Source organism: Arvicola amphibius, chromosome 10 (assembly GCF_903992535.2).
Source record: "Arvicola amphibius chromosome 10, mArvAmp1.2, whole genome shotgun sequence".
NCBI lineage: Eukaryota > Metazoa > Chordata > Mammalia > Rodentia > Cricetidae > Arvicola > Arvicola amphibius.
This window is the reverse complement of record NC_052056.1, coordinates 8,479,764-8,503,713: the sequence shown is the minus strand read 5'-3', so window position 1 is coordinate 8,503,713 and position 23,950 is coordinate 8,479,764. Positions and strand designations below refer to the sequence as shown.

Here is a 23,950-nt window from a genome sequence, read left to right as displayed (position 1 = left end):
AATATCATTAGGGTTCAAAAAAAAAAAAAAAAAAACAGACCATGGTGGACGCATGCTTTAGGAAGCGTCTAAGAACATTCAGGCCTGTACCTGCCTTCCTACACCCAGCTCGCTCGACGCATCACTGACTGAGGTAGGTGAGCACCTTCTAATAAACCTGGCCAGGAGTTCTGAACTAGGGAGACCTCGTGGGGAGGGAGGAGCAGGACAGCAGCAATCTCTGAGGGCATTTTTGTTTGGGGGTGAGCAGGTACTACTATCTTAGGACAGCTGGTAGGGCTGCACAGAACAGCCCCTCGCACCAAAGAATTGCCTGATCTGAAAAGCTAAGATTGGCACTCAAAACAAATCCCACGAGAACTGAACAGCAGCCCTCGGAAACGCCATGCAGTCGAGAGTTTCCAGGTTCTCACACCAGCTTCCCCTTTGCAACATGGATCCTCTGAGAATAACAGTCATGGAGGGAACTATCTTTGTTTGTTTGTTTGTCCCGGCTCCCTTCCTTGTACGCACAGAAACAAGTGCTTAGGAAACAAAGATGAAAGCAGGGCCAGGAAGACTCCAGCTAGAAGTTATGGTCTGCAAATGGCTATGGACTAGACCTGGGTCTTAGGATGTGGGCGAGACTGCCCTTGCCCAGACCCTGGCTTTGAAGGCGATGTGGCAGCCGCGCACCATGCTCCCTTCTTTCACCAAGGAGTAAACAGAAAATGTTCTCCACAGCCACCAGTGAATTTCCAACGTCAGAATCGCCACGGAACAGATCCCGAAAGGGCATCAGCAACGTCTGCATGCCACCAGAGCGGTCTCATGACCATCTTCCTAGGACGAAGTCTGCAAACGGGAGGAGTTGGGTGGCCAAAGTGGTTTCAGCTCTGGGTACATGTGCAAATCGCTCAAGGAGTCTACACTGTCGTCTAAAACAATCGACAAGAACCAGAGCGATTCAAGAGCTGTGAAGGGGTCCAGGGACCTCAGTCCTACAGAATTCCTTCTCTCCGCCCAGAATGCAAGTACAGGGAAATTCAGAAACACGAGAGTTAGACACGCCACCCGCTGCAGGCGGAAGTGGAGGAGCGGACAGCGAGGACACACAACTGATTGCTACAGTCAGACAATCGCCATGTCCTCTGCGACAGAAACTGGCTGAACCATCACACTGACCTGGTAGGATGACAGGTGCTCTCATCTCCATTTAATAGAATACAGGACACAGACTTGGCGAATCATGACTCACAGCACCACAGGCTAACATCAAAATGAACGCAGTCCCACAGAACCTGGCTCGGGCCTATTTTTAACCACCAGGCCATGATGTTTCTACTTGCAAGCCTCTATGTGAGAAAGGGGTTCAGAAATAACCAAAGCTTGAAAGAGAATCAATACCTTTCAGTCTGGGCTGTCGGGAAGGTCTGGTCAAGTCCGCATGCTGAGCAGACAGCACCAGGGACCACACGGGCCTCAAAGTCCCTGATATGCTCAGACTCCCCACCTGGGTCTCTTTCCAGGTCACTAATGCGCAGTATAACTATCTTAAAGATGCTCTCGCACCAAACCCCAAACTTTGCCACTCGGATTGCTTCTATTTTTAGTCACTTCTAAATTTAGATCAAGGCTGGAGTCTGGCCTACCCATTGTCCCACCTCTCTGTGCTAAGTGCCGTCGTCTTCTGAGTCTGTTATCTCTGCCCTGCTACAGAGCAGGCTTGCTGGCTACCCATCCTGTTTCCTTGCTTCCCTCGTTTCATCTTCTGCTGTTAAATAAGGACCAGGAAGCGGAAGCACCCAGAAGGCAGAGACCCAGGTGGGGATCATGAGCTCCAAGGCATAGTCATTTGATTGGGAACAAACAAAGGAAAGGATCTGTCTCCTACAGAAGACCCCAAGGTTGAAGTCATACTGTTTTAGATACAAGTAAGTTGGGTGGTACAGGGCCTCCACAGGAGCCTTGTCTGTGGGAGGTTACAGGAAAGTCAGGGCTGTTTTTAGGACTCCACTGTATCAAAGACAGGGCAACTACTATATACACAGAACACACCCAGATCCTTCTGAAGCAGACACATACAGACAAGCAAGAACCTTTTCAGTTAAAAGCTATTCTGCCTTGTTTACCATAATCTCAGTATTCAAGAGGTTGAGGCAGGAGGATTCCAAACTAGGGACCATCTCAAGATATATAGTGATTCTAGGATAATCTGGGCTATATAACTCTAGACCTGATTTCAAATGCAAATTATTATTTTAAAAACACTCATGGAAATAATCTGCGTGTATTCGAAGGGTCTTTTTAGTAAGAAATAGACAGTAACTGTAAATAAGGAAGCAATTCGTGAGCGAGAGTCAATTTTACACAGGGACTTTATCTCTAAGGGGCCAGAGAATAAAACATTTCTGGCTTTGTGGACCGGAACTGGCCATCACAACCACCCAATCTACCATTGTAATGGGAAGAAGCAAAAACGTGATGTGCACAGACAGATCCAAGTTGTTCAAAATCAGGTAGGGTGATCAGGTTTCAGTTTGTAGATTATATTATGCAAATTCTGAATCTGTATCTATAGACGGCAGGAATGAAACTAATAGAAAATTAATTCACATACAGCCACACACACATTTCATGCATATGACCTCAAAATCCTGAAACAACCTAATCACACGGAACGTGTTTGATTCTGTAACCCTGCAGAATGGAAGCTGTGGATTGTTTTGTAGGCTAACACACGCCACCTTGTGGCCATCTGGGAGAATAGGCACCATGGTCCTGATTCCCCTTTTCTCAGCATCCTGGGCTGACCGAAGCAGCTTTTAAAAGTATGAGGACCACTATACTATGACACAGTGATCCAAGGAAGCAAATGGATCGTAACCAAGTGTGATCCATTTTTCGAAGCTTCAACTTGTCAAATTCTTCCAAGGACCACTAAACAAAATCATGAACGATCACGGGCTTCTTGCTTAAGGAGCCAAGCTGCAGACGGTAATCTGACAATGGCAAGGAGCAATATACAAGTAGCTACAACACAGACACTGAAACTAGAGACCCGCCCCCATGCATGCACAGGCTGCCTCAAGCTTTTTCCTCCCCCTGAAAACACTTTTCGGGGAGAAAAATAATTCTGAAATTAAGCCTAGTCGGTGAACCCAAACCCTAGCACGGGTTCATAAAAGCTGAGCTCCAGCAACCCACAGGGTCCCTGTGCTCACTCGTTCACTCTCAAATTCCATAGGAAAGGATCCCTGTGTGGGACACTCCATCCAAAAGGCTGGAAGGCAAAGATGAAGAAAACATACACATTCTAAGAAAACAAAACATGAGAGAACAATACAGGCAAGAAAGAAAGGTGTCAAAATGAACCCGCTCCCTAGACAGGGGGCACCCAAGCTGCTTCTGTCAGAATGAGTGCATGGGTGCCAGAGGGAGCAGGAAAGAAAGGAGACAAGAATGGCAGATGGGGACTGGAGCGACAGCTCAGTGGTTAAGGGCACTGACTTAACCAGAGGACCTGGGTTCAATCCCCAGCACCAATACAGCAGCACACAACTATCTGTAACTCCAGTCCCAGGCTTCCTGACACCCTCACACAGACACACATACAGGCAAAACACCAATGAACACAAAAAAGAAAAAAAATTACTAACATTTAAAAAAGTGGCAGATAGACCAAGAATGACAGGATTTCCTCCTGTCCACAGGAGTCAGACAAAACCACCACAGGCTGGGCGAGCTTTCTCAGAAAAACCCAGTTTCTCCCACATGGGAAGAGCAGGCAGACTTTGGGAATGGAGAAAGTGAAGGCCAAAAGAGAACTAAGCATCCCCAGGGCTTATGTGATCCCATACCTTTATCCACAACCGTGAAATGGGGGACTCACACCACGCACCTCTCTCCAAGATGACAATAAGGGAAAGAAACACGAAGCAGACATTCCATGACAAAAACACCTTCCCCTTTTCCTTTAAAATGTCAACAGGAAGCCCAGGGACAGCTATCAGCTTCACTCATCCACTGACACCTTCCAATAACTGCAGGAGCAAGCCCTGAGGGGCCCTCATGCCTGCAGGAGCAAGCCCTGAGGGGCCCTAACAAGGTCAGGAGCAAGTCCTGAGGGTCCTGACACCTGCAGGAGCAAGCACTGAGGGTCCTGACACCTGCAGGAGCAAGCCCTGAGGGGCCCCGAGAGTGGCATACCTCCCAGGGCACAGGCTCATGAAGTACACACAGCCCTGGGCACAGCATACCTGGGTTGCTGGTGAGAAAGGCGAGGGGGCTCTCGCCCAGGTCCACAGGGCCGTCCACTCGGTGGGGTGGGTTCTCCAGAAGCTCCACTCCTGCCTCCGGCTCAGGGTGTGTCCTCACCAGGAGGCCCAGGGAGGACTGCGAGAGGAAATCTTTGAGCATAGAGGAGTTCAGGGTGCCAGCAGCACGATTATTGATCTCAAGAATCTCATCCCCCGCCTTCAGGCCTGCCAACGCAAGGTGGAAAAGTTTTAATGTCACACGAATCAGAGCATAACTACTTAGCAGTTCTGTCAGAAGGGGGATGCCAAGCTCTCCTGTAATGAGTCTCAGAGCCCTAGGGCCGCTGGGGGCAGGATGCAGTGTTCGCGTGGGTTTGAGAAGGCTCTAGAGCAGTGGTTCTCAACCTTCCTGAGGCTGTGACCCTTTAATACAGTTCCTCATGCTGTGCTGACACCCCCACCATAAAATGATTTTTCTGCGACTTCATAACTGTAATTTTACTACTGTTATGCGTCTATGTATTCCGATGGTCTTAGGTGCCCCCTACAAGAGGTCACAACCCACAGGTTGAGTAGTGCTGATCTGAACCAACTGATCTAAGCATCTGCCAATATTCTTCCTCAAATGCTGATTCTGGTTAACTCCCCAAGATGCTGGTCTCCAGGTGTTGGCAACAGTGTTTTGTATACACTTGCATCATCTACTGATCGTTCCTATGAAACCAAACAGCAGAAGTTCCTCCTCCTGCCTACCATTATGAGGAAGGTTGTTTTGATTTGGTTTTTCCCCCCAAATTCATAAGAAGACAGCTGACAGAACCAAATGCGGTTATCACTCTCCCTGCCTTTGAATGACACCAAGATCCGGGGAAGTATATATTTCCTTCCATTTGGATAGGGTCCTCAGAGGTTTCTGCAACCTTTGCAGGACATACCTTAGGATGGGCCAAGGTTTGGGACCCTAAGGGGCAATTGAGAACAAGCTCAACCTAGGAAAACCAGGAGCTGTGTCTAACGAAGCGGGACTTCAGACCTTTATTACAGACACTGCGGCTACTTGAGGAGGAGGCTGCGAAGGAAAGGGAGTCTCCCTAGAAAGGAAGTCAATGAAGAAGACACAGAGGAATTGCAGAATTGAGAAGCCACCCCACCCAAGGCAGGCATGAGGCCCAGCTCTGACTCTGCAGGAGGATCATTCTAGAGAGTTCTCACTTCCCAGATTTGAAGCTAACCCTGGCTAGCCTCACTCAGATTTCCAAAACTCACAAAACCCGTTATTGAGCATAAAATATACAAAAAAACACACGGGGAGGGGAATGAAATGAAAATGTGAATGTTTTTGTGTCAAAGGCAAAATTCTGTTGAGTCAAAAATTCATTGCTTTTAAGATTTATTTATTTATAGGTGTGTTTTGTATACATGTACATCTGCACACCAGGAGAGCGTCTTATTCCATGGATGTTGGAGAGGTTATCAGCTGCCACGTGGATGCTGGGAACTGAACTCAGAACCTCTCTCTGGAAGAGCAGCCAATGATTTTAATCACTGAGTCAGTCATCTCTCCAGCCTTAAACAATTCATTTTCAGATTAAAATATGGAGCAGTATAATATTTAAACAGAAAATGTAAGACTTCAATATATGAAAAGCAGAGGTATTGATGTGTGGCTTTGGTATATGCATGTGTGTGTATGTATGCATGCATGTATGTGTGTGTATGCATACGTGTGTGTGTGCGCATGCATGTATGTGTGTGTATCCTGGAACTCACTAGGCAGCCCAGACTCACACTAAGCTCAAGCAATCTTGCTTTTGCCTCTCGTGTGCTAGGCTTATAGGTGTGAGGCGCTGTAGCCGGCTTTGGTCTTTTCTTAAAACAACTCAAAGGCCTATAATTCAGACACCGCAGGATATTAAATATCAGGATATTAGATATTAGGATAAAAAGATCTGAAAGCCAGAAGGCATCTATGAAGTTTCTCAGAAGAAAGGTTCCAGGTTTATGCAATTGGCACAGAAAGAACAACGGCAGGATGAGTGTTGACCCTGAAAACTTTGTCCCTGTGTCCCAGCACTCAGAGTCTGTGAGTGCAATTTCACCTCGAAAGACTTTGCATTGTCTGATGGGCCCCATGCCCACTGACATGCCTTCATGGGAACCATGGAAGGAAGACTCACAAAGAAGAGCAGGGGCAAGTGAAGATGGAGGCAGAGCCTGGAGTGGTATAGCCACAAGTCCACAAACATGTGGAACCATAGAAACCGGATGAGTGAGACCAGAGAGGGGTCTCTCCAAAAGGTTCAGGGCCAGAATGGCCCGTGAAACCTTGCCTGACTTCTCCGGAACTGCAAGCACATAAATTTCTGCAGCTGCAAGCCACCCAGCTTGCAGAACTTTGTTATGGAAACACTAGGAAGACAACACAGAGTGAGTTATTCTCAGAATGAGCGGTAGGAGGAGAGGCGGTGTCAGTAGTACTGAGCTGGGAAGCGCCCCACGGGGGTCTTTCTGTCACAGCTTCAGTATGGACAGGCTCTGTGACAGCTGACATGTTACTGAGTCAAAGGCTGGCTGAGTTACCCAGAGCCCATCTCCCACATAAGAGGGAAAAGAAGCTAATCACATGATCACTGAAGATATTCAGTAGGCATTGACTCTCCAAGTTGCTATTCACCCTCAACTGAAGTTGAATGAAATGAAATTTATGTCCTGGCAATGCTGAAGCATGCACGGGAAGCTGTATATGGCGGCTCTGTTGAACTTATCCATATTGGGTTTCATGAACTAAGTTGATGAGGACGACTGACCATGAGAAAATACCTACGAAGTATCGAAGCTCTTTGGAGCAAGATGACACGTGTTCTTCTCAACCAGGCTACATCCCGTGAGGCCATCATGAAAATACTAGATGACAGCATGGCTCTCCGGTGACCTCAAAGGGAGAATGATAGTCCAAAACAAGCAGGGCCATGATGAGTAGACACTAGGGTACAAAAAGCCCGTTCTGCAAGGGCAGCCGATTTGAGATCCAACTAGGGGCAGTCTGTATGTGAAGAGCAATAGAGGGGGAGTGGGAACATGGGACCCACTGCAGTCTGGAACAGCCAAAGGCCCAGGGTGGCCAGCAAAAATAAACAAAGATGAAAACAGAGTGCATTAGTGCAAGCAGGGTGCTCAGATCCACTCAGGCAGCGGTCCATTGCCCTTTCTTCCCAACAACATATTCTGGTCATTTTAAAAAGACTGGCGACACCTAGGCCGTGTTCAAAAAGCCAGGCAGAGTGAGTTCTATTCTACACGCTAATGAGTGGTCAAGGAACTTGGAATAGCTGATTCCGGGAAAGAAAATATCTCACAGATTGCGGGTGTCAAAGGCTGGCTGCAAGACAGCATCAGCTGAACTGGAAGAGTAGATGGAAGCTGGGGGAGGGGACATTTGGTACAGAACGCACAGATGGGAAGTGTGGCCTGCAGAGTCCTGAATGGGGTGCGGTGGGATGTATGCTTTCATTAGCTGCTAGATCTCACACCCCATGTGCCTCCTCCTGACATTGCCTGGCCTGTGAGGAGTGTTAGCGTGGTACCTGTGGCTGGAGGACACACACACACTGGTCCTACATCTGCGGGGAGCATTGCTCTATGGCGCAAGGAGGCTGGGGAGACATTTGTTTTCATGAGCATCAGGGTTCTCAGACTCAAAGGACTAAAGCAGGATGTGACTAAAGTCAGAAGAGCCCCCGCCCCCGACAGCACACTCATCCTGCTGAGAGCGATAAAGATCAGCCACCAGGTCTGGAGAGGAATGAACCTGTCTGTTTGCAGCTGAGAAGCAGCTCAGTGCCTCTGCAAACTCTGGCTTCCAGTCTGCCTGCAGTCTAGAAAGCAGAGGAGGAACACGCGGGAGGTCCTCCCCCATGACAGCTAGCACATAAACGACTCTGACTATTATTCCTCCTTCACGCCCCACCTTCTTTGTCTGGGCACAGACTGGATTGAGAATCTCTGATGGGTACAGCAAGGGACAAAGTGACCCGCACAGGGCACTCACAAGCTATGAAGCACACAGTACTATGTTCTGCTGCTACAGGGAGGGAAGCAGGAAATTCAGCCCCCCTCTGTTCCCAGTGCTCCATTCAGAATTCTTCACAAGGCGAGATTTGGGTGATCATGTCTAAGTAAAGCTGACACAGACATGCTGGCCAACGTGGATTATGTTCCCACAAAATTCCACACCAAGAACAAAATTCCTAAACTTACTGACCTGCTTCATATTTTTATAAGTATAATGAGCTGAAAAGTGTCCCCCCCGCCAAACAAAAGCAATCACGTCTGCCTACAACATCAGGAAGCAACCTTCTTTGGAAAGAGGTTCAGGCATGTATCATGGAGATAATTAAAATAATTGCTGTAACTATATAATATTAAAGACGTAATTAAGCCAAAATCAACCCCTAACTAAGACAAAATCATAGAAATCTAGGGTGAGTGTCAAACAAAATAACCTCTGTTTTTAGAAGACAGTCACAGAAAGACTAAGGACATGGAGAAATGGCAAAAATGAGAGTATCAGTGAGTAAGCCTCACTGGGGATGGCTGGCAGCCACCATATCTAAGAAGAGACATCTGACAGATTCTTCCGCAGGCTTCCAAAAGGAATCAATCCTCCCAACACCTTGGCTTCAGACGTCTAGCCTCCTAGACTGTGAGTGAAAAATTTTCTGTGTTGGACCACAGGGTTTAACCCGTTACATTTGTCCTAAAACTAAAGGGGTGGACAAGTTCTGGCTTCCCTTGGTGCCCTGAAGAGGTGGAATCTAAAGCAGCCTTTGCAACATCCACAGACGTAGAGAAGCCATATTTACAGATAGCCACTTTTGAATCATCCGTAAATTATCTCTAATATCTTGAGCAACATATAAAACTGGCAACCACATTACTGTTTAGGGAATGGTGACAAGGGCAAAGGTGAGAATATGTTCAGCATTTAATAACGTTTTTTAACACCCCCTGCCAAAGATTTCCAAAATGCACAGCCCAAAGATGTGGAGAGTTCACTGTAACCCAGTGTGAGAATGCTGGAGAACAGGACCCAAAGGCAGCCAAAATGCATGGTAAGCTCTGGGAGCTCCCACCCACCCCCAAGAAAAAAAAAACAAAAAACCAAAAAACAGTCAAGACACATCAGGGGGGAGTTGACAGCAAAGATGAGGAGCTGGATCTCAAATCAACCTCGGCAGACTCTCTGGGAAGTGACCGAGTGGAACAGCCACTTCTGGGGATGCTGAAGGCTTAGTTAATGCCTCTGACCAGTGAGGACCAAAATTCTGCTTCCTCCAAGCCCCAAACTCCTGAGAAGATAAAGAACCACTGTGATTAGAAGGGAGCATTGCAGTAGTCCCACAGATACAGGTTTAGAGTCTCATCTAAACCTAGGAGTGTGACATTTCTTGCACACCCAAACTCATGGAGTAAAACCCATTTCCGTGGAACTGTTTTCAAGGAGACAATAGTCTTTACTCACAGTCCTCTGAAAATGGCTTTCTCATTAACCAATGAGAAAACCCCAAAAAGAAAACTATGAAATAAACAAGGGCCACAGGGTAGGGGTAGGGGCGGGTAGAGTTGGGGGGTTGCAAGTCTGTAGATCCTAATACTGGAGAGACTGCCGCAGGAAGACCTCGAGTTCAAGACCAACCTGAGCCACACCAGGAATTCCAAGCCAGCCTCAGCTTTATATCAAGGCCCTGTATCAAAAACTACAAACAAACAAACAAACAAAAAACAAAAACAAAAATAGAAGCAGCCAAGGCAGCCCCAGTCTTACCTTTCTTGGAAGCTAAGCCGGTTTCCTTGACGCTGTTCACGTAGAGCCTTCGAATGCCGTCTTCGTCCACAGAAGACAGGGAAAACCCTGCAGAACACAAGACAGAACGCAGGGCTCACACCTCTGAATGTTTAGCCAACAACAGGAAGTACCTGCTGTGAACACAGAGGTATGTCTATGTTTGGGGTTGGAATTTTTTTTTTCTTTCTTGTTCTTCAGAATGTTTTACACAACAGGAAAAAAGTATTTTTAGATCTTATAAAAATAAATATCACTAGGCCCATTAATCTTTAGACTTCATATTCACCTGTCAATGCAAACAAAAGCAGTATTTTCTCTCACCTGTTTCCTGCTAAAGGGCATTGATTGCTTTTTCCATCCTCTTCCTTACACGCACAGAACAGACAGATCTGCGTACGGGTCCCTTGCCTTTCTCTCCTCCTTCAGTCCACATCACGGGACAGACTGGCCAGGGCATGATGTGTGCTCACCAATACGTACTGCTCTATGGACACCGATCTAATCCATTTCCACATTCGGAAAACTTGCTTTACACCTATTATTTCATACTGGAATCTGGTTAACCTATTTTCATACTCTACTAGTGACCGTCAGAATATTAACTAGTTAACCAATGCTGGGAGCAAAAGGAAAAGTTGTCTTAAAAAAAAGGCAAAAAAATAAATAAATAAAAAGAAAGAAAGAAAAGAGAAAAGCTTATTATAAGGTGAGATCCCAGAGAGCCACTGAGACTTTACCAGCACTGTCAAAATGAACATTAAGTTTTCTGTTTAGTTCTTGGTACCAGGAAATAGGAAAAGCCCTGTGGGCAAGAAAAGCCACCAGTCATTGCTAATTCACCTATAACTCTCTCAGGCAGAGAACGTGACTTCCTTGTCTTCGCTATATTATCAGTCTGAATTTACCTCTTATGGGGGAGGGGAATTAAAATGCCGCCAATGGATGTGCCAAGAACTGGCCTGCTTAGTTGGAAGACGAGATCAAGACAGAGGACGCTGTGGAGCCGCAGTTGACAGAGGTCATTCAGGAATTTCCTTCTGTTCCTGGTGTTTGTTTGTTTGAATGATTGATAAGGAGCGGAGTGCAGCAGGGGATCCACCCAGTCTGAACCCTACAATTAACTATGAAATTCTGCACAAGGCCCGAGAAGCATGCTAGAGTTCTCAATCTAGTGGGTGGATAGTCTCGACTGTGAACAGAGCCAACGAGAGGACATGCGCACAACTTCCTTTCTAAAGACTATGCAAGGAGGACACAACATTACAAACGTGGACAGCATCCTGAAGGACAGATGTGCAGGGCGGGGCCAAGAGGCTCAAGGCAGCAACACTGTGCAGCACAGGTTCAGCCGTGGGGTCTGTATAACCGTGTCCTACATCCAAACTTTACGAGCTACGGTTAGCTGAACAAAGAACACAGTGGTCCTACAGCCAATTAACCAAGGTTTTATGTGGGATGGGAATGCTCTAACCTCCACAGACTCTAACAGGAGCCAAAATGATTGCCAACAGGGCAGAAGGAGATCATTCAATATCTAACTGAGGCAACCAGCAATTAGGAGGCTGCCACTGTAAAAACAGGAAGGCATGATGAGTGATAAGCAACCCAGCCACCTAGAAAAGGAAGTAATCAAGACTATGGGAAGAAACTAGACCTCCAGCTGATCTGATGGACTGCCAGGAAATCCCTCATATGGACACCCATTGGCAAAGGGAATCCACGACAGAGAATTCAAACACAAGTCCAGGATAAGATGACTGTTCAAGAACAGACACATACCATAAGGAGGACACACGGCTAACATACAGCACCAGAGGCACTCTAAGACACGGGAGAGCTACAGGGTTGACCTGTGCACACTTCCTCTCAGAGACAGCTGAGGACCGAGCTTAATCTAAGCGGCATGTAATCCGAGTGCCACCTAAGGGCTGGCAAGGAGAGAGAAATTTCCACGTGTTCACTTTCATTTTGTTTTGTTTTTGATGCCGTTGTTGTTTTCAACACAGGGTTTCTCTGTGTAGCCCTGGCTGTCCTGGAACTCATTCTACAGACCAGGCCGGCCTCAAACCCAGAAATTTGCCTGCCTCTGCCTCCTGGATGCTGGAACTAAAGATGTGAGCCCACCACTGCCTGGCCTAAGTGTTTAGTCTTTAAAATTTTATTCTGTCAATTGAGTTATTAAGTCATCTTTTCTATCCTCAAACAGAAAGCAGCCTTTGGTTCTGTAAAGATGTTCTGTGTTGGTATCGGGTGCTAGGAGCTTGCACAGACGTGGGGCTCATATGAACAGGAAAGCTACAGGTGGGCTGGCATTAGGGCTGGATGCAGACTGGCTGAATCTACGCTGAGATGGCACAGCAGTCTCAGGTCGGAGATCATCAGATCACCCAGGACTATGGGCTGTGATGGCTAATCCTGCCAGTTTAGGAAGGGCTACAGTCTTCCTAATTGGGGGACAATTCCAGGTACGACGGGGTTAACTGAGGTGGGAAGGTCCACCCTAAAGGAGGGTGGCACCATCTTGAGTGTGGGTATTCATTGCTTTCTGCTTCCTCAGGCTCCTGCAGCCTGGACTTCCCCACCACTGAAGGACCGTACCCTCAGGCTGTGAACTGCAGTGGGTGGCTTTTGTTAGAATATTCCTAACAGCAAACCAGAAAAGTAACTACTTTCCCCCACCAATGCACTGCTGCCAATGGGAGCCCGGATACTGAGAGCTGACTTAACTGACATCACCAGCCATGCAGCAGGGCTTTCCAGAGTGAAGCTTGGGAAGTGGTACCAAGAAGTTTGGCCCTGAGAACCTCCTCCCTCAGTGTGGTCTGGCCACAACCTCTAAGCATGGGGTTACGGACTGAATGAAAGTAATGGTGGCCACAAAACTCAACCTGAATCAAACCAAAGCACTTTTTTTTGCGGGGGGAGGGGAGTAGGGATGCTTTCAAGACAGGGCTTCTCTGTGTAGCCCTGGCTGTCTTGGAACTCACTCTGTAGACCAGGCTGGCCTTGAACTCACAGAGATCCTCTTGCCTCTGTCTTCCAAGTGCAGACAGCACTTGGTGCCACACAGCCTGAGCAGTCCTCAAGTCTATAAAATATCTATAAAATACAGCGCCCCTATCCACACTTGTGGATTTTACCTTCTATGTCTGTGGTCACTCACCCTCAACTTGAATTACAATATACTGGTACAGCCCTTCTCCCTTACGGTCCAGTGTTACTCTCTTAATGTGTTTAACTTACAAATTAAATCTTATTAGGGGCTGGAGAGGTGGCTCAGTGGTTAAAAGCACTGGCAGCTCTTCCAGAGGATCCAGGTTCGATTCTCAGCACCTACGTGGTGGTTCACAACCACCTGTAATTCCAGTTCCTTCTTCTGATCTCCAAAGGCACCAAGCATGCCATCCGGTACACAGATAAACACACAGGCAACATTCGCATTCACATTAAAGCTTTGAGCTTTATTATTGGTATGCACGTCGAGGGGGCAAAACATGGTCTAAGGGCTCTGTGCTAGCTACGATTTTAGGCACCTATGGAACCTCCCCTAAGGGGAATGGAGGTAACTGCGGGGCATTTTTATGCCAAGTGCCTGCTTCCACGTCCCAAATCACTCAGTCTATACTAGGAGCCTAAGAGCTGGAAAATGTGCTCTTTCCTGGGCTCCCATCGGCTTCCTCTCGCTCGACAGAAAGGAGGAACAAGCAGAGATCTGAGTCGGCTGCACTGGACACTTGTTTATGCCAGCGCCACCAATTATGGCTTTAATCACGAAGGTCACACTTCTGTTGCATAATAAGCCCTTTATAAACATTAATCCTCTGCCATTGAGAATGTCCTCCAGGCTTTCTGATGTGTTTAATTCACGGGTCAAAGAGTAAATGGCGTGAAGGTATAATGGAAGTGGCTGGAGCTACGAAATTAGGCCCTATTCATTAGGCCGCAATCCTCTGGGGAGCATTCTGGGATGAGGTTATTTGCCTGCGGGAGGAGATGCAAGAGGAATAGAATACCAGTTTTCTGGGGAAGGATTTGAACATTTTCAAATACTAAAAGGTTAATAGCCGCAGTCAGAGAAAGATCTCAAATACCTGTAAGCAGTGGCCTTGACATTCTGCCAGGAACTGCAAGCCCCTTCTAGCACACAGTAGGCACACGCTCATCAGCTCCTTTGGAAATAGGTGGCTCTGTGATTTGCTTAGACCTGTGACTATCACTGAGTAAAATCCAAGGGCCACTTCTCCGGTTTCTTCTATGCAAAGCCACAGACAACACTTCAGGCGACAGCTGCTCCAGGCTGGATCAGAAGTATAGACACCTCTGCTTCTCCCTCATCTCCCTGCGCTACCTACGTCCTCATACCAGAACTCGAAAGAGGCCTCTTCCCCCCTCCCCCCCTCTCTCTCTCTCTCTCTCTCTCTCTCTCTCTCTCTCTCTCTCTCTCTCTCTCCCCTCTTCACTCTTCTCTCAATAGACTCTGCACTCCAGCTCTGTCTGTCCATCTGGCTTATTTGTTTTTTGTCTGCCATGGTCTCACTAAAGGTCCCACCTCGTGCTGCAATGGTAACACTGAGCTTGCTGTCCTCACACTCTCTTCCTGTCCTTTGCTGATTGTCCTTCGTGTTATTTCACTTCAATTAGTCAAAGTCGTGGAGAACACTGTGTACTAAGCCCTCTAGTGAACCAGCAACCCAGCGGTGGTCCTGGGCACCAGAGCACAGCAGTGAGGAAACGCACCCTTTAACGTCACCAGTGGAGAAAGCAGGCCAGGGCCTGTTTGTGGGCAGGATAGGCAAACAGATATTTCTTTTGAGTGTCAGGAACAATAGAAAATCAAGTAATCCGCTCACACTATGTCCAGTTCCTTCTTCTAAAAGTTGTACGTGTGTGTGTGTGTGTCTGTCTGTCTGTCTGTCTGTCTGTCTGTGTGTCTATATGTGCGTGAGTATATGGTACTCACGAGGGCAGGTACCACAGAAGCCAGAAGAAGGCAGGATGTTGGATTCCTTAAAACTGGAGTTACAAGCTGTTGTAAGCCACCCAAGGTTCAAGAATCTGAATTTGGATCCTCTAGAAGAGCAGCAAGTGCTCTTAACCACTGAGCCACCTCTCCGGCCCCAGTTCCACCCCCCAATTACTTTCTAATGACAGGGGAATCCTGGTGATTCAAGAGACTGAAGGCCAGAGGCTTCCTCCACATGCCCAGGGTGAGCATCTCTTCTTAGCTCAGCTGCTCTACATAGCAAGGAGTCAGATGTGTTGTTTGAAACAGGCCCCAAAGGCTTGTTATTGAATTGTAAATGTGTGCACGTTCTGTTTACACAGAAAATGCTTAAACCAGAACACAAGCACCCAGGAGCAAAGACAAACAAACCTACCGTAGTTTCCAGCGATGGAGTCTGACTTCTCAATGTGAATATCCCGGGTGATTTTGGGGCAGATTTCAATTTCTTTGTAAAGCTGCAAATCACAGCGAGGAGGCTAATTAGGACCCATCACAAACAGCTTCTTAGGACTGGTCACATTTTGTAAATCTCTCTTTTCATAACTGATACTTGAACGAAAATACATATTACATCGGTCTTTATGCTGCAACCCAGTGAGAGCTATAATGTAAACTTGGAATTCTCGTTACTAAGCTCAGTTACAGTATGGACTCTAACCCACCCCCCCCCACACATATATACACACACACACACACACACACACACACACACACACACACACACACACACATATCACTCCAGATAACACCCCAAATTCATCATAGACCTGAAAAATAATGCCTCGGTCATTAAACCCTCTAGTGCTTGGGCAGTGGGTTCATCAAAATCAAAAGGTGGTTGTAAGCACGTTGAGTGAGTTTCCAAAAAATTACACTGCACCCCCCGTGCTTACATACAGCACTTCCACACGGGAACATGCACAGGAGGATAAATTAGTAGAGACAAATATTGATACTGAAACAACCTGTGTAAACAGACAAGACTCTCTGGTAGCCACTTAACTAACAAAATTAGCTGGAGAATTAAGTATACAAATCAATCAACTATTGAGAAACCCAACAGAGTCTATAACATGTTTTTTATTAACTAAAGATTGAAATAGTGCATAGCTCATACTATGTTTAAATTAAATTTAAATTAAATTTAAACCTCAGAAATGTTTAAATTAACTGGTATTATAGTTTCATATATATGGACCTAATCTCATCAGCAAGAATTTCCAACTATGTGGCTTTTGGTCCCATGTAATAAGGAGACTAAGGCTACTGAGAAAGCAATAAGTTTGTAAAGCCAGGGTAGGCAGGGCAGGAGTTGAACCCATTCCGTGAGATATGGTTCTCTCTGCCCCACTATGGTGATTCCCTGGCCAACTTCTGAAACCCAAAGGGGCCCAAGATCAGGGGAGTGGACCTTCTTAGGCATGAAAACCTAAAGCTGAAATCCAAATTTGAAAACAAAAGAGCAAAATCAAATGCAAACTGTTATTTGATCTTGAAATGAAAATCAGTCTCGAGCCATGAAATTCAACAGAAACTTCTATCCTACAGTCCTGAAGCTCAGTGCCTGTGATGGCTGCCCCACCCCATCTCTTCAACATGTCATTTTACCCAGGGAAGATGGAGAGAAGATAAATGTCTTTGTCCATGTTCTATGACACAGTGTGATGGGGGTCACGGGTGGGAACATCAGTGGTACAGGCCGGTGTCACTATGATTTTATTTAGGGACCTTGGAAATATTCACAAAATTAAACTCCCCAGTTAGAAGATTGCAGTGATAATGACTTTAAGATCAGAAAATACAGTCACCAAAATGACAAATATGGAGTTACTTAAATAAAGCTTACAAGACATAGCAGGCCAGCCTGGCGTGTAATTCAACGTTATCCACTGCTATGTGGCTTAGCTTGAGCCCTGGGAATGAAATGTGTGTGACTGCCCATGCATCCCGCCAGGTGGCAGTATATAACCGTTCTAACCATGGCTGGAAGACCCAGCGGGAATACAGCTTGGGTACAGTCTCAGCTTTCCACAAGTCTCTGAGGACAGCTCCCTGCAGGAAGTGGGCCTCTGAGCCACACGATCACTCTTGTGCTGACTGAGATGGGGTCACATGGAGCAAAAGAAAAACCTCTAATAAAATGCAGGAAATTTCAAGAATACACTCGGTCTTAAAATGGTTTCTCTGAAAGCACAGCATTTGGAGTTAGGAAACTTGGAATCTGGTCGCTCTATGCGCAGGTAAGTGGCATACATACTATAAATAACTCCACTTCATTAAATTAGTGAGACTGCATCTCTCCCCACCCCTTTCAAAAACTGGATGAAGACATCACCAGATTTAACACCGCTTTGAACAGCAGGTACTTGGGTCTCACAAAATCACGTCCTGTCTTCCTGTCTCCTCTGGGCGCCCCAGCCTAAGCCACCGTGCCCCGGCCTGCAGGGTTCTGTGTGCCCACTGTCTCATGCCCTATGGTCCATCTGCCATACGCCAACCTCAAGGAGTCTGTAACAAAAGAGGTCAGCAATTGTCATTACTAGGTAACTGCAGAGAACTGGTTCCAGGACCCACAGGACCCCAGACTACCCAAATCCATGCACACTCAACTCTCTTACATAGTATTACATAAAACCTATGCTCACCAGCTCTTAGATACTTTGACTTATCTATAATAAGTCATATTATAATAGATAAGTCATATATATGACAATATAATAAGTCATATCTATAACAGATACTTTGACTTATCTTGATACCTATCTAATGCAACACAAATGAGAGGAAAACTGTTTTCCTGTTGCATTACGTAGGGAACAAGGACCAAGTCTATACATATTCGGTACAAACATGGCCATCACACTGTACATTGCTCTGTATGTATTATATATCGGAGAGGAGCAACAATCAGGAGGGTTCCCCCTTTGTTTCTGTTTTGTTTACAAACACTCTCAATCCAGGTTGATGGCTCCACAGATGTCAAAGGCCACATGTAAAAGGCTTCCCTTTTCCTTTGGCCTCTATCTACACAGCCTGCCTGCTCCTTTATAGCCTCATGCCCAGAACCTCATCTTTTCTTTTTAGCCTCCTGGCATGGCAGAACCAGGTAAGTCACTTCCTCCCTACCTCAGCTGAGCCAGTTTTGTCAGCTGCTTTTTGCATATGTAGATATCTGCAGGGCATGCATGTGCATGTACACCCGGATGTGGAGGTCAGGGATTGGTGTCGGGTATATGTACACATGCATGTGGAGGTCAGAGATTCGTGTCATGTGTGTACACATGCTGTGGAGGTCAGGGATTGGTGTCATGTGTGTGTACACATGCATGTGGAGGTCAGGGATTGGTTTGGTATATGTACACATGCTGTGGAGGTCAGGGATTGGTGTCGTGTGTGTACACACAGATGTGGAGGTCAGATATTGGTGTCATGTGTTTACACAAGCATGTGGAGGTCAGGGACTAGTGTGGTGTATGTACACATGCTGTGGAGGTCAGGGATTGGTGACATGTGTGTACACATACATGTGGAGGTCAGGGATTGCTGTCATGTGTCTTCCTTGATCACTCTCCATTTTAAATTTCATCAGAGAGGCGGGTGCCTCCCTGAGCCTGGAGTCTGTCAATTGAACTAGCCTGGCTAGCCAGCAAGCTCTGAGGACCCTCCTGTCTCTGCACTGGATCATGGGTGCATGCCACACTGCACAACCTTTCACAGGGGTGCTCGTGCTGGCGTGGCAAGGATTTTAGCAGCTGGCCCTTCTCCCCATATCCATGTCTCTTCTTCGGGAGACCCTTCCTGCAAGCGTATCTAATTCTTCCCACCCCCCACTCTGATGGCACAGCAAAGCACATCTCTGCCCGTCTGCCCTAACTTCTTTCCCTTCCAAGCCTCAAAACCTGCTGACGATGACATGTTTGTATATGCATATCTGCAAACCTAAATGAGGCTCCTCCAGAAACAGGATTCTTTTTTCCCTTTGGCACATACCCTGTGAGAATTAGAGATGATGCCAGGCACAGAAATGCTAAGTAAATATTTGCTACATGGATGAATAAATAAATTAATCAATTTTGCCTGCACATTTTCTTCCCATCACTCTAACAAGAACTCATTTAGTGTGAAATCCGAAAAGCATTGTCTCTAGACTGCACCCCAGGCTTGTGACCAGACCATTCCATAGATTGCTCACAACAACTAGTCATGAGGAAATAGCCAAATGAGTAACATTTACATTCTTATAACCAGGAAAGTAGCTAGACACTAACGGTTAGTAGATACAGCCGAGAGAACTCCCTGCCCACTAACAGGAACACCCCCACCTCTAGGACCTCAAGTCCAGGGCTCACTGTTCTGCCGCTGGTCGCATGGAATTAAGCATTTGCAGTATGAGTATATGGCTCCTACAGAGCACTGGCCTCGGCATGCAGATGAAGGACCAAAGCTAATTAGCTCTGTCCGGAAAGGGACAAGAAATCAAATAAGCTCTCAAAAAGCAACCAGGGACGCTGCTCAGAACGGCTCTGCCTTGGGGTGACATCACATCCAGACGACTGATCTAAAGTAGGGATCCAAAACCAGGGACCCGCTGAGATGACTCCAGAGAGGGGAACTGCCCAGAATATCTACAAAGCGTGGCCTCTTCTTGGACCATGAGTGCACGCAGGCAACACACACAGAAATACTGGGCGTGCCTGTGGCTTCTTCACGAACAGAAACATTACCTTAATATCATGTTCTAGTCGCCACTGAGAGCGCCCAATATTATTTATACTCGCCACTACTTCCGAGTACTAGAAGCCACTATACCTACCACCAGGTCTTATAATTTAGTGAGCCAATGCCATGTTATCTATCATTTAAAAATGACGTTTGCTGAGTATTTTGTTATAACTGAGCCAGGGGAAGTCCATACACATCCTGCCTCACGCAACTATAAGGGTTAACTCTGGAAAGGGATCTAGAAGCTTTGTCAGACACCTAAGCTGCCCAGAGGACAAGAAGCGTAAAGAAGTTGGTGGAATGGAGGTGCTGGTGTAGGCAAGACCATAGCCACTGTTTCCTTGGGGGAATCTCTGGGCCAGAGACGTCTGTAAAGGGTGAGAGAACACAGCGGTCACCGTACTCCAGATTCTTTTTTAAATAATAAGTTGCACATAACAATTATGGACCCCAAAAGACTGAGCTTGGAATTTCATCACCTCATTGGACAAGACCACATAATTCCGGAGCTTAACAACAATACGTGAGGTGGGCTGGAGAAGCGGCTCAGTGGTTAAGACCACTGCCTGCTTTTGCAGACAATCCGGGTTCAGTTCCCAGCACACACACGGCAGCTCACAACCATCTGTCACTGCAGTTCCGACGGACGTGCCATCTTCTTCTGACTTCTTTAGGTACCAGACACGTACCTGGTGCACACATGCATGCAGGAAAACACTCATACACATAAAATAATAAAATAAATCTGAAAAAATTAAAACAGTAATATGAGTAATAAAAATAAGTCACAGCTGAATTTGCCTGGCATATAAAGGGCACAGAATTTATGCTCTGCAAAACCCACAGACCATAAGGCACACACTAAATGATCTATTGCCGTGTTGCCAGCTTGGCCCCTTTCAATCTTCTCCTCTCTGTGTTTTTAGACCACGTAGTTCCAGGTTATGCCCCAAGCCAAGCTGAAACTCTGTGTCCACTCTCCTCCTCTTGCCTAAGTCTCTCCAGCGCTGAAGTTACAGATGTTCACCACACCACATCTGGATTTTTTTTGCCTCCAAGAAACATCTTGCTATGTTGTTCTCCAGACTAGCCTTCAACTCCTGCCTCAGCATAAGTACTTCCTTCTTTAAGGAAAGCATGTGGCCTCCTCCATCAACACAGTCAACTGGTTTAGACTGGACTAATCATTTTGGTCCTTTGCCCTCCTTTCTAATAATATATATATATATTATGAATATGAATATTTTATATATATATGAATATGAATGTTTTGCCTGCAAGTTTCTCTACACCACATGTGTTCAGTAACTACAGAAGCCAGAAGAGGGCGCTGGATGCCCCAGAATCACAGTTATGGGTGGTTGTGAGCCACCATGTGGGTACTGTAAATCTACTCAGCTCCTCTACAAGAGCATCAGTGATCTTAACCACAGAAGCACCCATCCCTCCAGCCCCAGTTTGATCGTTTTCTAACATAGAACACGATCAGACTCTTACAGAACTACAATCTCATATTTGCTTTAAAAAACATTTAGAGGGAACTGAGGTAACCTTTTAAGGCTGGCAGAAACATTCCAAATCATAACCAATGCACTGAAACATAATTGTTTGTCAAGGCTCTTTCAACTGTGTGCTTAATATAGGCGAGAGTTTCCCAATATAAGAAGTATAGTTCAAAAAGTTGAGTTAAAATAGCATTCCTATGAAATTCTACACCGTGGTTCCCCTTTCCAAAGGGAACCTCTGGGCCGGACTTCTGTTTTCTGTGGTAAGGCCCCGCCCTGTTGTCATGCCCATATCCACAACAAGCAGCTCTGAGGCCCGGGAGGATAGAGGGTGACTAAGTACTAAGAGGCCAACACATTCTCCAAGAGAGCCTGGGGCAAGTCATCAGACAGCTGGGGACTTTTTCATATTTTTATTTTATACCCACAAGATCTGACCCATCCGTTTTGATAAGAACATGGAAGTCGCACAGAATTGGAGGGGGTGTTTTTATTGTGACAACTGCCATCTGATCTTAGAGTCACCCGTTAAAGACAGAAGTCTACAGAAAGAGTTGGCCACGCTGTTTAATCCTTGCCTGAGCATCACCTGTGGGTACCAGCGTCCTTTGAGCCTGTGCAGCCCTGCTCCCTGGCAAGCAAGGACGACTCCACTCTGGAGCGGCTGTGGTAAGTAAGGTTGTTTCTGCCAGCTCTAGGCTCTGAATCAAGCTAACTCAGTTCAGAACTCGTTCCCCTCCACCAGCTACAATCACCACAAGTGCATACATAATTTGAAAATCATCTCAAACAGAACGTACAGGGACAGCAATCGTAAACATTACCAGCTCGTAAATGTCCTCCTCGGGCTGCGGGGTGTAGAACAGCATCTTGTTCTCCATTAGAAACTTCAGGCGCAGGTAATGGGCGGAATGATCCAGTTGGTGTGCCTGGGATGGGAAGGATGGGAAATGTTTAGTCCTTGCCAATAGGAGAGGTTTCTGCTCCAAGGAAGTGGGGACTCGCTATCTGGTTTCCTAAGGACATTAGCGATGGGGTGTGCGGCAGGTTTCTCCCCTTGAAAGGTTAGAATACAATTCAGACCTGGAACTCATTAATAAAATTCCACAGGAATCGTGCAATTCAATGCAGCAAACTGAGTCGCCACCTCTTTTCCATGTATTTGATTAGCTGCACTCTGTAGCACTGAGCTTTCCAACAAAATTTATTAAAGAAGCCTTTGCATATAACTTGAGGGGGGGGGAAGAGGGAGGAAGCATTTACAATGAGAGAAAAGGGGTGTGCCCCATGCAATTTGGGGACCCCAGGACAGGTGTTAGCAGCTCACTACAAGCAAGTTAGCATGCAGGCAAAGCATCTGAATTCCATCCAGTCTTACTTATATATTCTGGAATAGGACTCCCCCGGGGCAGTGCAAGTGTGCCTCCGACCTGGGAAGCACAGCAAATGACTTAGAGAATCCAAGCTCCCAGAGCCTTTCCATTGTCTAGGATAGGTCAATGGATCTGCTCTATCTAAAAAGTCATTCTTGAATTAATTTTGATCACAAAATATGCCATTATAACATGGTTTTATAAATACTTCTCTACACAGAAAGGAGGCATATGTAGAAAAGAAAAATGCTTTTCAAATGTTACAAGACACCAGGCAGTGGTGGAACATGCCTGTAATCCCAGCACTCAGGAGGCAGAGGCAGGAGGATCGCTGTGAGTTCAAGGCCAGCCTGGTCTACGAAGAGAGTTCACAACATCCAGGGCTGTTACACAGAGAAACCCTGTCTAGAAAAAACAAAAACAAAAACAAACCAAACAAAAAAAATCAAATGCTACAAGACACATGAAGTTATACTGCAAGAGAGGAAATAATTAAATGGCTAATGCTGATTGTGAAGAGCCTTTGCCACTAAAAATACACCGCAAAATACTACCAAGTAAATGATACACTATTTAGAACTCCCAGGTTATGAAAAGTTAACGTTATATATTCTATGCAATGGGCACATGGGAATTTATTACATGGATCTCACTTTTACACATTTTTAAATTAAAATTTCAATTTTATATAAAGTAAGTGATAAAAATATCTTCCAATGCCCTGTGATGAAAATTATCTATTTTTTTGGTGGGGGGGGGGGGGATTTCCTCTGTGTAGCCCTGGCTGTCCTGGAAACTCGCTCTGTAGTCCAGGCTGGCCTTGAACTCACTGAGATCTGCCTGCCTCGCCTCTGCCTCCTGAGTGCTGTGATTAAAGGCGTGCGCATGGCCGACTGAGAATTGGTAAACACTCTTACCCTACACTGTCAGTATAAATATCAATCCACAGACCAAACTAACACATTCCAGTCACTATTCCCTCAGCAGTCTCAGCCACAGCTAACAATGTGGGCAGTGTGCCCGGCAGGCTCTCCGTGAAGCGGCAAGGGTATAGGCAGGGGTTCGGATCACTGCCGGCCTCTGGAGTGTGCTTGGGTTTGGAGACTCCGTATGCAGAAAATGGAGACAGAGGAGCGGTTGGCGGTTCTTTAAATAAATACAGGCACGAGGACAGTCATGCATTACCACAAAAGCACATCTCCAGAAAGTGGAAACGGTTCCCCGGGAGCACACAGTGGAATGATAAAGACGTTTTCTATTGC

The 23,950-nt window shown here is 46.3% G+C and overlaps 1 protein-coding gene across 1 annotated transcript in view; it reads right to left on the bottom strand.

Moving 5' to 3' along the window:
• The window catches only part of Tiam1 (TIAM Rac1 associated GEF 1), a 266,751-nt gene that overhangs the window by 46,836 nt on the left and 195,965 nt on the right, over positions 1-23,950 (bottom strand). Inside the window, exons 12-15 of the mRNA XM_038345371.1 lie at positions 22,140-22,244; positions 15,462-15,543; positions 10,063-10,149; positions 4,239-4,463 (exon numbers count right to left, since the gene is read on the bottom strand). Of these exons, the coding sequence (XP_038201299.1) occupies positions 4,239-4,463; positions 10,063-10,149; positions 15,462-15,543; positions 22,140-22,244 (499 nt within the window). The remainder of the gene's footprint in view (positions 1-4,238; positions 4,464-10,062; positions 10,150-15,461; positions 15,544-22,139; positions 22,245-23,950) is intronic.